This window comes from Chlorocebus sabaeus, chromosome 16 (genome assembly GCF_047675955.1).
Source record: "Chlorocebus sabaeus isolate Y175 chromosome 16, mChlSab1.0.hap1, whole genome shotgun sequence".
Classification (NCBI taxonomy): domain Eukaryota; kingdom Metazoa; phylum Chordata; class Mammalia; order Primates; family Cercopithecidae; genus Chlorocebus; species Chlorocebus sabaeus.
In genome coordinates, this window is record NC_132919.1 from 70,496,017 (window position 1) to 70,512,020 (window position 16,004).

The window sequence follows — 16,004 nt, forward strand, 5'->3', positions numbered from 1 at the left end:
CTCAAACTAGAAATTAATGACAGAAAGATAATTGGGGAATCTTCAAACACTTGGAAACTAAACAGCATACTTTTGAATAGTCCCTAGGTCAGAAAGGAAGACTTAAGGGAAATTTAAAAAAAATATGCATTGCAATGAATGAAAATGAAAATACAACATGTAAAAACTTGTGAGACATAATTAAAGCTGTGATGAGAGGGAAAGTCATAGCATTAAATGCATATATTTGAAAAGAGGAAAAGTCTCAATTATCTCAACTCCCACCTCAAGAACCTAGAAAAATAAGAGCAAAATAAACTAAAAGCAAGCAAAAGGAAGGAAATAATAAATACAAAAGCAGAAATCAATGAAACTGAAAACAGAGTAATAATAAAGAAAACAAAATGAAATAGTGAAACAAGGAGCTGGTTCTTTGAAAGTATAAATGACAGTGAAAGATTGAATACTTTCCCCTAAATTGGAAATATTAAATCTTACTGCTTATTCTACACAGTGCTCAAAGTTTTAACCAGCACAATAAGGCTAGAAACAAAAATAAAGGAACAAATATAACTGTCTCTGTTTGTAGATAGCATGATTGTCTACATAGAAAATCTCAAGGAATCTATGAATACAAACAAACAAATAAGCAAGCAAACTCGGAGAACTAATGAATGAGTTTAGAAAGATTGGAAGCTACAAGATAAACATACACAATCTGCTGTATTCTATATATGGGCAATGAATGCACGGAAGTTGAAATAAAATGTCACAATCCCTCTAAAACATACTTAGGTGTAAATTTAAAAAACATGTACAGGACTTATCACAGCAGGTTTTAAAAGAAGTAGATATCAATAAGATTCTTCCAAAATGTATATAGAAAGACAAAAGAACTGGAATAGCTAAAATAATTTCAAAGAATAAAGTGGAAGGGATCAATCTATTTAATTTCAAGATTTATGATGTAACTACCGTAATCAGGGCTGTGTGGTATTGAAGGAGAAATAGATAGCTAAATGAATGGATTAAAACAAAGAACCTAGAAATAGACCTATACAAATACAATTGATAGGTTTGAAGTACACAAGTCCACTTACATGTGGATTTTCTTCTGCCTCTGCCTCTAATGAGACGGCAAGACTAACCCCTCCTCTTCCTCCTCCTCTTCAGCTTACTCGACATTAAGACAACCAGGATGAACACCTTTATGGTGATCCACTTCCACTTAAAGAACAGTAAACATATTTTCCATTTCTTATGATTTTCTTAATAGAATTTTCTTTTCTTCAGTTTACTTTACTGTAAAAATACAATATATAATACATATAACATACAAAATATGTGTTAATTGACTGCTTATTTTATTGATAAGTCTTATAGTCAACAGTAGGCTGTGAGTAGTTAAGTTTTGGGGGAGTCAAAATTTATATGCAGATTTTTAGCTGTGTGGAGGTTTGCTGCTCCTAACCCTTGCATTGTTTAAGGATTGGCTGTATCCCTAGCTGATTTTTGATAAACGTACACCAACAATTCAATGGAGGAAAGCTATCCCTTTAGACAAATTGTTCTAGAGTAATTAGATATCTAGAGGAAAAAAAAACCCTAAAAATTAACTCAAAATGAATTACAACTTAAATATAAGATGTAAAATTACAAAACTTTTAGAAAAAAATAGGAGAAAATCTTTAGCGTGTAAGACCAAAGAGTTCTTAGGTAGCACCAAAAACATGATCCATTAAAGAGAAATTAATAAATTGGTTTATGTTCTGCAAAAGAACAGAGGAGGAAAAGACAAGCTGCGAACTATACATGATATATATTTGCAAATCACATATTTGACAAAGGAGTGGTACCTAGAATATATAAAGAACTTTAAAAACTGAACAATTAGAAAGCAAACACTAAAAGTACAGCATGGGCAAAAGACATGAAGAAATATTTCATGAAGAAGATATACAAATGACAAATAAGCATGTGAAAAGATGTTCAACATCATTAGCCATTAGGAAAATGTAAACTAAAACCACGATGAGTTAACACACCTATCAGAATGGCTAAAATAAATGCTGGTGAGTATGCAAAGAAACAGAATCAGTCATACATGTAAAATGGTACAGACACTCTGGAAACGGTTGATGCTGTTGCTTAAAAATTAAACATGCTGGCCGGGCACAGTGGCTCATGCCTGTAATCCCAGCACTTTGGGAGGCCGAGGTGGGTGGATTGCCTGAGGTCAGGAGTTCGAGACCAGCCTGGCCAACACGGTAAATCCCCATCTCTACTAAAAATACAAAAAGTTAGCAGGGTGTCGTGGTGCATGCCTGTAATCCCAGCAACTTGGGAGGCTGAGGCGGGAGAATCGTTGGAACCTGGGAGGCAGAGGTTGCAGTGAGCTGAGATAGTGCCACTGCACTCCAGCCTAGGCAACACAGCTAGACTTTGTAAAAAAAAAATTAAACATGCAACTACCATACAACTCACTAATTACACTTGTTCACACAAAGGTTTGTACATGAATGTTTATGGCTGCTTTGAACTGGAAGCAACCCAGATGTCCTTCAACACATGGTCAAACAAACTGTGGTACATACATACCAGAGGGTACTTCACAGTGACAAAAAGGAAAAACTGTTCAACAATCTGTTTAAATTTCCAGGGAATTATGCTGTGTTGAAAAAACCAATCTCAAAGTGTTAAGCACTGTATGATTCCTTTTATGTAACATCCTTGAAATGACAGAATTACACAAATGAAGAACAAATTGGTGGTTGCCAGGTGTAAAGATGGGAGTGGGTGTGGGAGGGAGGTGAGTGTGGCTGTAAAAGAACAATCAAAAGAGATCCTTGTGGTGACAGAAATGTGTTGTACATTGGCTATGTCAATGTCAGTATCGTATGCTGGTGTTGATGTTTTTCTATAGTTTTGGATGATGTTATTTTTGGGGGAAACTGGGTAAAGAGTACATGGATCTCTTGTATCATATCTTACAACTGCATGCCAATCTCTATTCTTCAAAAATAAAAAATTTAATTTGAAATTTAATTTAAGAAAGGAAGAAACAGGTTTTTTTGTGTGTGCACTTTTTTTTTTTTTTTTTTTTTTTTGAGACAGAGTCTCACTGTCGCCCAGGCTGGAGCGCAGAGGTGCGATCTCAGCTCACTGCAACCTCTATCTCCCTGGTTCAAGCAATTCCCCTGCCTCAGTCTCCCAAATAGTTGGGATTACAGGCACACATCACCATTCACTTTTTTTTTTTTTTTTTTGTATTTTTAGTAGAGATGGGATTTCACCATGTTGGCCAGGCTGGTCTTGAACTCCTGACCTCAGGCAATCCACCTGCCTCAGCCTCCCAAAGTACTGGGATTACAAGCATGAGCCTCCGTGCCCAGCCAAAACAGTTTTAAGAAGTATTTTATCTTTAAAAGGTAGCAGAACATGGGTTTTGGAGATTGGTCAAACATCTGACCACTTCCACTGTTACCACGAGATCATGCATCAGACAGAGCTGAGCAGCTTCTTTTTAAAAAAAAAAAAAAAAAAAAATTATTTCCATAAGTTTTCGGGGAACAGGTGATATTTGGTTACATGAGTATATTCTTTAGTGGTGATTTGTGAGATTTTGGTGCACCCATCACCCGAGTAGTGTACGCTGAACCCAATTTGTAATCTTTTATCCTCACCCCCTCCCATCTTTTCCCCTGAGTCCTCCAAGTCCATTGTGTCATTCTTATGCCTTTGCATCCTCATAGTTTAGCTCCCACTTACAAGATTTTAGGTTTGGTTTTCCATTCCTGAGTTACTTCACTTAGAATAATAGTCTCCAATTCCATCCAGATTGCTGTGAGTGCCATTAATTCATTCCTTTTTATGGCTGAATAGTATTCCATCATATATACAACTGCTTCTTTATCCACTCATTGATTGATGGGCATTTGGGCTGGTTTCATATTTTTTGCAATTGTGAATTGTGCTGTTATAAACATGCATGTGCAAGTGTCTTTTTCGTATAATGACTTCTTTTCCTCTGGGTAGATATCCAGTATTGGAATTGCTGGATGAAATGGTAGTTCTACTTTTAGTTCTTTAAGGAATCTCCACACCGTTTCCCACAGTGGTTGTACTAGTTTACATTCCCAGCATGAGCAGTTTTTTAAATTTAAACAAACAAACAAACAAACAAACAAAACGAACTTCCTGATGAATCTGGATTCATAGTATCTGTACTTCATTCTGAGGGGACTTCAGATGTTGGCATGATTTTCTCCAGTCTGTGTTTTAAAAAGAAAAGGAAGGACACTCCCTAAATCCAATCCCTGCTATAACATTGATAGTTTAAGAAGCGTGAGAGAGCTGCCAGAAATGCCAGTGTTGGAAGTTCCATCAACGTCCTCTCAAGCCTTTATATTACTTATATATACTTATATCAAGTACTCTCAAGCTTTTATATTAATTAGACAGGTGCAGTAGAAAGCTTTCAGGCTGGGTAGATTCTGAAATCAATTTTCAGAAGATTCCAATATTCTTATCTAAGCTGAAAGAAGGTATTAAAACATCATACAAATACCATGGGCATCTCTCAGAACAACTTACATAATATCAGTGTCATCAGTCTTCAAAATTTCTATAATTTCATATAATATCAGTATTATCAGTCTTCAAAATTTCTGTAATTTCATAAAGTCCTTATTCTCTTAGAAACAAATCTACACTTGTTAACCTCAGTGGGAATCATTATACATGTTCCTCTCATTCTTTATCCATTTTTCCACGTTTTACACATGAGTAAACTCTGAACATAACAAACTTCACAATTCTCCAGTGAGTCAGTCTGACATTGATAGAGCTTCCAATATTGACACTTCTGGGGGCTCTCTCACACTTCTTAAACCATCAATGTTATAGCAGGGATTGGAATTAGGGAGTGTCATTCCTTTTCTTTTTAAAGCACATACTGGAGTAAAACCATGCCAACATCTGCCATCTGGGGGAAATTCTGAATGGAGGTTCTCTAGTGGAAAAATAGGGAAGTTTTGTTATATAGAGTGAACAGAGGCAAAGAAAATGAAAAACCATTGCTGAAAAACATTACTTGGTCTTGTCCATAATAATATTATATTTTAATAGAGGATGGAAGTGTGGAATTGTCTTTTATGTTTAATGGCAGTCATAGGAAGAGGAAATTGCAGTAGGATGTGCATAAACCATCACAACACATTGAGGGATCCCAGGGGAAGGCTTGTGATGGGGGAATCACATAAGCAGGTGCATGATGTCATGTTGTTGTCTAATGATAACAAAGAGCCCTTGCCAGTTTCTGAAGACAGACCTGCATGGCTGTAGCTTATATTTTTGTTTGGAAGAAAGAGAAAGTGGACAAAATCCGGAGTCACCTAAAATATAATTTGTATGCTATGGCCTGAAACTTCAGAAATGATCCATAAATATGACCGCGAAAGTAAACAAAATTAAAAATGTTTTGTAGGTCTTTATGAGGCAAAGGCATAAATGAGATTGTATCAGAAGTTGGGGAACACGGGAGGGGCTGCTTCAAGGCCTGCAGAATTTACTGCAAGTTGATTGAAAATGGTTTTAAAAAGAACCTGGAACTTATAAATGGGGTTGGAGGCTTGGTGAGCCATGGCAGCTTAGAGAAAAGAGAGGCTCTGAGACAAATTCAGAAGTGCCGGTTACGACGCATTGCATAGGGGAGGGAGAGCCACACAAGGCACTTGAATCTTCCAGAGTGACTGGTAAAATCTGTTTTAGAACAAATGCATTAGATGCCATTCCATATTATTAGAACTTCTAGAATATTAGAATGTTCCAAATCTTTGCTCAGAAAATAACCTTTTGGGGTAATACAAGGGATTCTTGTACTGATGGAGCTACTCTGTGTCTTGAAGGTATCCATGTCACTATTGGAGTTGTGATACTGTACTGTAGTTTTGAAGATGTTATCATTGGGGGAAACTTGGTAAAGAGTACAGAGGTTTCTTTGTATTATTTCTTGCAAGTGCATGTGAATCTACAATTATCTCAATAAGTTTAATTATAAAAAAGAAAATAACCTTTGGTTATAATTTCACTTTTCATGCAGGTATATCTATAGAAAGAAAATATCCTAGTCAAAAAGACCCACGAAAATGTCATCTTCTCTTTAAGTTATTTCTCACGTAGATTCATCAACTGGTACTAATGTTGTGGGCTTGGTGAAAGTGAACCCACTCCAAGAGGTGCTTTCACTCTTAGAATGTAAATAATACTAGTTTTTGGAGTGTGCAAGGCTGAAGACCAGAAACTGGTACAGTTTTCAAGGTAGTGTTTACTACCCTGGAAGACAGCCTTCCTGTTCCCTCCAAGAGAATGTCTAATAAGTGTGTATGGCACTGCATGTTTCTTTTTAAATTTTATATGTTTTGTTGCTTATGGACTTCAAAAATCAGCAAATGGTCAATTTTGAATCCAACAAAAACATTTGGGAACTTTGAAGTATCTCAAGAACTGAGGTGACCTCCGAAGTCCAATAATAATAACCAATTACCAGACACTGTGAATCCTTGGCACAATGTCCTAACGATTGTCCAGCCAATGCTTGAATCCCCGTAGTGTTTAGAATTCACGTTGCCAGAATAATTTTTGCATTAGCTCCTTCCACCTTAGGCCTCTGGCACTTTTTCCTCATTGGGATCATCTGCGAATGGAATGAACCGAAAGGAATTCCTGTGAGGTTCCTACTCTTAGCCATCTTTTCTCCCAGTGCTTCGTCCTAAAAAAATCACATTAAATTTATTATAAGCTCTGGCATCTGCCTTCCTACTGAACAGATGACATTCTTACCAGGCATATTTCTTCTTCCTAGCCATTGCAGACTTTAAGATGCTCACTGTTTCTCAAGATCTTCGTCACTGCCTTTATTTCTTTACTTTTTTTCACTTTTATTTTAGGTTCAAGGTTTTTTTTTTTTTTTTTTTTTTTTTTTTTTATGTATGTAGTTTCAATCTTGTTGCCCAGGCTGGAGCACAGTAGCGTGATCTCAGCTCACTGCAACCTCCGCCTCCCGGGTTCAAGTGATTCTTCTGCCTCAGCCTCCCGAGCAGCTGGGATTACAGGCATGCGCCACTATGCCCGGCTGCTTTTGTATTTTTGGTAGAGGTGGGGTTTCTCCATGTTGGTCAGACTGGTCTCGAACTCCTGACCTCAGGTGATTCACCCACCTCGGCCTCCCAAAGTGCTGGGATTACAGGCGTGAGCCACCGCCACCGGCTGCAGGTTTGTTATATAGGTAAAATGCATGTTGCAGGGTTTGGTGTACAGATATTTTAGTCACCCAGGTAATCAGCATAGTACCTGACAGGCAGTTTTTCGATCCTCACCCTCCTCCCACCCTCCATCCTTAAGTAGACCCAGGTCTCTCTGTTGTCCTCTTCTTTGTGTCCATATTTACTCAATTTTTAGCTCCCACTTATAAGTGGAGAGAACATGCAGTATTTAATTTTCTGTTCCTGTGTTAGTTTGCTTAGGATAATGGCCTCCAGCTCCATCTATGTTGCTGCAAAGGGCATGATCTCATTCTTTTTTTAATATCTGTGCCGTATTCCATGGCGTACATATACCACATTTTCTTTATCTAGTCTACCATTGATAAGCATTTAGGTTTATTCCATGTCTTTGCTATCGTGAAGACCATCACTAACCTTATTAACCACATCTTCTGCTTTGTTAGAATTGAGTTCACGGAACTTTTGCTGGATATTCACAATCTTACCATATTCTATTTTTTTCCCATTTCACCTCAACTTTGTTTTTTTCATTTTAACTGAAAGTTTTTGGGCAAAAATCTATATAGCCATGATATGATGGAGTGTGTTTGGATATCAGTTTGCTTTTTTTTTTTTATTGTGCTTTAACATCTGTGATACATGTGCAGAACATGCAGGTTTGTTACATATGGTATACATGTGCCATGGTGGTTTGCTGCACCTATCAACCCGTCATCTAGGTTTTAAGCCTGGCATGCATTAGATATTTGTCCTAATGTTCTCCCTTCCCTTGACCCCCACCCCAGACAGGCCCTGGTGTATGTTGTTGCCTTCCCTGTGTCCATATGTTCTCATTGTTCAACTCCCACTTATGAGTGAGAACATGCGATGTTTGGTTTTCTGTTCCTGTGTTAATTTGCTGAGGATGATGCCTTCCAACTTCATCCACATTCCTGCAAAGGACATGATCTCAATCCTTTTTTATGGCTGCATAGTATTCCATGGTGTGTATATGCCACGTTTTCTTTATCCAGTCTATCGTTGATGGGCATTTGGGCTTGTTCAAAGTCTTTGCTATTGTAAATGTGTTGCAATAAACATATGTGTGCATGTGTCTATAGTAGAATGATTTATATTCCTGAGGGCATATACCCAGAAATGGGATTGCTGAGTCAAATGCTATTTCTGGTTCTAGATCCTTGAGGAATTGCCACATTGCCTTCCACAATAGTTGAACTGTTTTACATTTCCACCAATAGTGTAAAAGCATTCTGATTTCTCCACAGCCTTGCCAGCATCTATTGTTTCTTGACTTTTTAATAATCGCCATTCTGAGTGGCATGAGATGGTATCTCACTGTTTTTTGATTTGCATTACCTAATGATCAGTGATGTCGAGCTTTTTTTCATATGTTTGTTGGCTGCACGAATGTCTTTTTTTGAGAAGTGTCTGTTCATATCTTTTGCCCACTTTTTGAGGGGCTATGTATTCATCTAAGAAATCTTCACCTAATCTACAGTCCAAAATCTTTTTCCTGTTTCCTTCTAAAAGTTTTGTAGTTTTAGGTTTTGCACTTTGGCCAATGATCCATTTTGAGTTTATTTTTGTATATATGTGATGTATAAATCAAAGTTCTATTTTTTTTTTCTTTTTGGTCATGGATGTTTAATTGTTCCAGCACTGTTTATTCAAAAGACCATAGATTCTCTGTATATTCACTTGCCACCTTGTCACAAAATCAATTGATAATATACGTGTGAATCTCTTTCTTGTCTCTTAATTTTTTCCATTGATCTGTATCTCTCATTTCACCCGTACTTCCCCCAAACAGCTTTGTTTTGGAAAGCAGAAAAATGTTGTATCATTTATGCAACACATGTGAGTTGCTTTAACTCCCTCAACACTGACTTCCTCAGCTTGAACGTGTGGCCACTTATACCTTTTGGGATTGCCTGGGAAAGAGAGAGAGTGTGAATGGAGCAACTACCTCAATACCTAGTGTATAGCAGGCTCTCAGTAAACGTCGGCAACTCACCCATTGATTCCCCCTGTTGGAAAGTTAATAACCTGGCAGAGAATTCCAGATACATCCTCTAGGAAGATCACATATCTCTGTCACATCAAGTGGTTCACTCACCCAAAGCACTTTCATGTCTCTTAAGAAGGTGGCCACAGCCAAAGCCTCTTAGTGTTCTCCCAAAGCTGAGTTAGGTCTTGTACTGCTGCATCCCCTGGCTATTCTCTTTCTTATTCAGTTTCTCATCAGAAGATCCAGGATCCCTCATTTGGGAACCAGTCTATTGCCCATCTTGACTTTAAAAGTACATAATTTCTTCCCATTTTCTTCTTTCTACCATTTCTCCCCCCCCCCCTTTTTTTTTTTCCTGAAAACTCTGATTTCGACTTCCTTTAGCATAATTGACTTTATCTTCTTTATCTCATAAAACACAGGAAGTTATTTTGTTTCCTTTTATGGCCCAGAGATCATGATTTGATCAAAAGGCATAAATCCATTGCATGGTTACCTTAATTCTTAGGGTTCTGTACAAATTCATCTTCCCTTAACGAAGTTCATGTTAGGAAACAAAATTGCCCCAAAGTTTGGGAACCCAGGAAGCATTCCCCAAAGTTTGGGAACCTTGTGTGCTTTGCAAAGATGATTCTTAATCCTAATTTCTGTTAAGGTAAATGAAATGATACCCAGATGCTCAACCATGACAGCAAAGAGGAGGTTCCTCCTGGTGAGGGTAGGGCCAGGAACACCCATGGTGCTCACACTAGTTGTTGGTGACAGATTCTTCAGTGGTGGATCGGAATCCAGAGATGTAAAGCTCTTTTCATGGACTAGAACACTTTTAAAATTTTTGTTTATTTTTATATTTTATTTTACTCTAAGTTCTGGGATACATGTGCAGAACGTGCATGTTTGTTACATTGGTATACATGTGCCATGGTGGTTTGCTGCACCTATCAACCCATTATCTAGGTTTTAAGCCCCTCATGCATTAGTTCAGTGTCAGAATGTTGTTTCTCAGAAAAGCTTAGGGAATGTTTCTTGGGGACATAGGAATTTTGACAGAATGTTTCAGGAAATATGTCTCTGGTGGGTGGTGGGTCTGCAGCAAGTGGATCAGCAGCAGGAAGGCTGGTAGCAGCTGGAGACACAGCAAGGACTGCAGCAACAGCTGGGGCGACAACAGGTGGTCCTGTAGCAGGTGGTCTGGCAGCAGGTGGGATGGCAGCAAGGCAGACAACAGCTGGACTCGTTGCAAGTTTGGCTACAGCAGCTGGACCCACCACAGGCTGGCTGGCAACAGGGTGTGCTGAAGCAGCTGGTCACACAGGATGGTTGGCAGCAGGTGGGCTGGCAGCAGGTGGTTCTACAAGTGGTTTGACAGCATGTTGGGCGGCAGCAAGGCTGGCAGCAGCTGGACCCACAGCAGGTGGGCTGGCAAGAGGTGTTCCTGCAGCAGGTGGTCCTGCAACAGGTAGTTTGATAGCAAGTCGGGTGGCAGCAAGGCCGACAGCAACTGGATCCACAAATAGGCTGACAGCAGCTGGACCCACAGCAAGAGGGCTGGCAGCAGGGTGTGCTGCAGCAGGAAGGCTGGCAGCAGCTGGTCACACAGGTGGGCTGGCAGCAGGTGTTTTGACAGCAAGTTGGGCGGCAGCAAGGCTGGCAGCAGCTGGACACACAGCAGGAGGGCTGGCAGCAGGGTGTGCTGCTGCAGGTGGTCACACAGGTGGGCTTCCAGCAGGTGGTCCTGCAGCAGGTGGTCCTGCAGCACACAGGCTGACAGCAAGAGGAACAGCAGTGGGTCATGGTGTCAGGGATGGAGGGTGGGCTCCTGTTCAGAGGTGAGTTTCCAAGAATCTGATGACCCCTTCTAATATCTGGACCTTTTATACACTGGTTCCCAAATTTGGAACCAATGAGCAGAATTTTCCTGGTTATTATTTATGACATTATTTTTCATCACCTATAGGGAATTGCTCAGGGAGGAAGTGTTCCTTAAGTGCTATGAATCTTCTGAAAATAAATGATTATTCTACTTAATAACAGATAACCCATAAGAACTTGTTTCCAGAAGTGAGAGAGGTGATCAACATCAATAGCATCATTTAACTAAAGCATATATTTTTATTTATTATCATTTTATTGTTATTATTATTTTAGAGACAAAGTTTTGCTCTGTCACTCAGACTGGTGTGCAGTGGCGCAATCACAGCTCATTGTGGCCTTGAACTCCTGAAATCAAGCGATCCTCCCAGAGTGATGGGATTACAGGCATGAGCCGCTGTGTCTCCCCTGAATTATCATTCTTTAAGACAGAGTACGTTGACTGATCCCCTGACAACTGAAACTAACTTGAAGTGGCCAGAACTATTGTCACCACTTACATTTTCCCCTCCAGCACTGGAACATGGTGATTAACTCAAGGTGACAAATGTAAACCATATTTTAAAATATTTTGAGTTAAAATTTAGTTTTTATCAAATTTTTCATCTGTGTCACACAAACACAGATTCAATGATGCTAATTCTAATAGTAACAGCAACTCCACTTGGGTACCTCAATTCCTGCAACAGGGGACTGGGTTCAATTGTAACTGACATCTTTTCCATGCTGAGCTCCACATCTGTTGATGACCCTGAGTACAAACAACATGCCTGGGTACATGATGTTTATGTTTAGTGGTACAAATAAAAGTTTAAAAGCAGTTAGTCAGAAAATTAAAATATTTTGCTCTGAATTGCAGTTTAAAAATACACACACCATTGTGTGTTTTAAATGCAGGAACAAATGGAACGAGAATGACTCCATCATGTGTATTAACGGGGAAAAGACAGAATAAGTTGCATAATGTTTTGGATGCTTAGCAATTTCCATATCTGGCTAATCTTTTGAAATAAAGAGTTTCTTATTTTCACTGGCAACAAAATGGTCCTTTGATACAGCTTGATTTGCTCTGACTTAAATTGTGGCTAAAAATTTCTGCCATCTCTGCTTCTGAGGCATCCTGACTTTAGCTGCGAAGGTAGACACAGCCCCTGTTTGCTGGTCCAGCATATGGGTAATGGCATTGCCAGTTCATCCTATAAAATGATCTGGTGCAGTTCATTGAGTCAGAATGAAGTTATAGTGAAGGAGGGGATGGGGTGGAGTATTCTTCACTTTTGTCTCCATCCTGAGAATGGATTTGGCACATAGTTGGAACCAAAACACGATTATTGAATGAACAACTTTACGTTTACTAGCCTGATTTTTTTTTTTTTTTTTTTTTTTTTTTTTTTTTTTTTTTTTTTTTGAGATGAAGTCTTACTCTGTTGCCCAGGCTGGAGTGCAGGGGCGTGATCTTGGCTCACTGCAACTCTGCCTCCCGGGTTCAAGCGATCCTCCTGCCTCAGCCTCCTGAGTAGCTGGGACTATAGGTATGTGCCACCACTCCCAGCAGCTAATTTTTTGTATTTTTAGTAGAGATGGACTTTCACCATGTTGGCCAGGCTGGTCTTGAACTCCTGACCTCAGGTGATTCACCCACCTCAGCCTCCCAAAGTGCTGGGATTACAGGCATGAGCCACTGCACCCAGCCCTAGCTTGGAAATTTGGACTAACAACCATTTGCCATAGGAGTGGAGAATTAGGGCATTGGTTTGGAAAAGAAACAAAATGAACAATTCTATTCTGAAGAAGTTAAACTTGAAGCCACGTGCCTTAAATGTTTTTTAGCTTCTTTGTAATTTACAAGTGTGCTGTGCTGATTTCATTAGCAGCTATTTGCTATAACGTACTGGGGTCTAATTTTTTGGGTATTAACATATCCATGTTTACATCTATTTTAAGTACTGTCCAAATTGAAGGGCCTGTGGCTGTGCAGCTCATTTAGGAGCAGGAAATTAAATGGTTGGAACACAAAAGAATGACTCGTCCTATGCTCAGAATATCAAATGACACACTCTGAAAAGTATAAGAGGGAATGGATGAGATGATGTTAAAACAAAAAAGGAAGAAAAAATGGTGCTTTTAGGGACAAATAGCTGATTAAATGGGAATTACCTTTGCACCCATTTTAAAAACCAAGGCTAACTGCTACAATGTCATACTTCAATCAGAGTATCTGATCATTTCTCTTTAGGTAAGATAAACAATAGCAAGAAAATAACCCAGGTTATTTGGCAAGTCTTCGGCAGGGTAGAGAAGGAAACTTGGAAAGAAGAAGGCTTATGAACTTTGGTACCTTAGGCTACTGAAAACCCACATCCAGAACGTCCACCTTCTGACATCATGGTCAGCTCCTGCTGCAGCTCCTTCTGCTCTCACCAGAGGCGTGGTTAAGACCTCTGCCAAGAGATCTGCTGCCATCCCAGCTGCTGCCAGAGCACCTGCTGCAAGACCATTTGCTGCTACTGCAGCTTCTGTGGGTTCAGTTGCTACCATCCAGTCTGCTGTCACACCACCAATCTCCTGTGGATCCTGTTGTTGAATTTCACTCCTGACCACCAGCCTGAGTCAACCACCACGTTGAAAACATAGTCCTTTTAAAGAGAAGGGTTATCTCTAAGCTGTCTCCCCTGCCTTCAGACAGAGAGGGCTAACTATCTCTAAACAAACAAATGACCATAGAACTGTGACTCAGTTAGACCAGAATCCCAAGCCTATGATACCTGCACTTGTTTTGACCTTGACAGTGACTTCCTTATGATACATTCATTATGTCTGCAAAAGCATTAATATTCTTGTTGGCATAAACAGTTGGGCCACATTCAAACTAAGTACAAAAAAACCTGTTATAAATAGGAAAATGATAAAACCACAATCATAGCAGAGACTTTAAACACACTATTTCAAAAATGGTCATTTGAAGAAGAAAAGTAAACAAAGATATGGAGAATTTGAGTAAAATCATTAATAACTTAGATGCAATGGATTTTTTATACCATCTTATGCCTAACAAATAGAATTTTCATAATTTTTATATATATCCCAAATAGTCATAAAATATATCCATAAAAATATATTCCAAATATGTTCTTGTATCCTTTCTTCCATCCCCTCTTCCCTCCTTCCTGAATAATTCGGTCTAAATGGAAAGTAGGTGTCTGCGTGGGATAGGGATGGCCTAAAGAAATAACATTCTTAATTTCTTTTTTTAAAATTAACATCATTTTGCACTTACAAAAAATTTGCAAGAATAGGTCAAAGAGGTTTCTTTAGTGATAAAAAGAAAGTGATGCTTCACTGCCTCTAAGCATGAGTGTGTGTTGCCTACATCAAGGGCTTTCCCTTCTATAACCCCAGTAGAATTTAAAATCAGGCTTTATTCTTGCAAACAATGTTGCAAAGAATACCCGTGAACTTATATCTTGGAGCATATGTATAGGTGCGTGTGTTGAATACATTTCTAGAAGTGAAACCGCTCAATCAAAACACATGCACATTTCAAAATATGGTAAATTAATTCAAGATACTGTTAAATTTCAGACTCTGTTAATTACCATCTAAAGAAGTTGCCTCAATTTAGATCCCTGCCAACTGTGTATTAAAATGTCAATTTCCTTATAATTTTACTAATTTATTGAAGTTTTTAAACTTAAATATTTTACATTTGTCACCACAAATAGCAAGTATTCACTGCCATATCCCCAGAGCATGCAGTAGAAGCTGGCACACAGTAAGTATTCAATAGATGGTTTGATGAATGAATAAGTTGTTCAGTTAAGCAATGACAACAAAAGCCAAAATTGACAAATGGGATCTAATTAAACTAAAGAGCTTCTGCACAGCAAAAGAAACTACCATCAGAGTGAACAGGCAACCTACAGAATGGGAGAAAATTTTTGTAATCTACTCATCTGACAAAGGGCTAATATCCAGAACCTACAAAGAACTCAAACAAATTTACAAGAAAAAAACAAACAACCCCATCAAAAAGTGGGCAAAGGATATGAACAGACACTTCTCAAAAAAAGAAATTTATACGCCAACAGACACATGCAAAAATGCTCATCATCACTCGTCATCAGAGAAATGCACATCAAAACCACAATGAGATACCGTCTCACACCAGTTAGAATGGCAATCATTAAAAAGTCAGGAAACAACAGGTGCTGGAGAGGATGTGGAGAAATAGCAACACTTTTACACTGTTGGTGGGACTGTAAACTAGTTCAACCATTGTGGAAAACAGTGTGGCGATTCCTCAAGGATCTAGAACTAGAAATACCATTTGACCCAGCCATCCCATTACTGGGTATATACCCAAAGGATTATAAATCATGCTGCTATAAAGACACATGCACACGTATGTTTACTGTGGCACTATTCACAATAGCAACGACTTGGAATCAACCCAAATGTCCATCAGTGACAGACTGGATTAAGAAAATGTGGCACATATACACCATGGAATACTATGCAGCCATAAAAAAGGATGCGTTTCGTGTCCTTTGTAGGGACATGATCATTCTCAGCAAACTATCACAAGAACAGAAAACCAAATACCGTATGTTCTCACTTATAGGTGGGAACTGAACAATGAGATCACTTGGACATAGGAAGGGGAACATCACACATCAGGGCCTATTGTGGGGAGGCAGAGGGATAGCATTAGGAGGTACACCTAATGTAAATGACGAATTAAAGGGTGCAGCACACCAACATGGCACATGTATACATATGTAACAAACCTGCACATTATGCACATGTACCCTAGAACTTGAAGTATAATAATTAAAAAAAAAACACCTTAAATTATGAGTGAG

The 16,004-nt window shown here is 38.9% G+C and overlaps 1 protein-coding gene across 1 annotated transcript; it reads right to left on the bottom strand.

Moving 5' to 3' along the window:
* Positions 1-10,093: 10,093 nt before the first annotated feature.
* Positions 10,094-15,332, bottom strand: KRTAP9-1 (keratin associated protein 9-1). Its single transcript, XM_008012744.3, has one exon. The coding sequence runs from the start codon at positions 11,062-11,064 to the stop codon at positions 10,372-10,374; it is 693 nt and encodes a 230-aa protein (XP_008010935.3). The 5' UTR covers positions 11,065-15,332; the 3' UTR covers positions 10,094-10,371.
* Between the last annotated feature and the right edge of the window lie 672 nt (positions 15,333-16,004).

Bases quoted from the DNA above. Each gene is read 5' to 3' on its own strand.
- KRTAP9-1 (XM_008012744.3), bottom strand. From the start codon at position 11,064: ATGACCCACTGCTGTTCCTCTTGCTGTCAGCCTGTGTGCTGCAGGACC.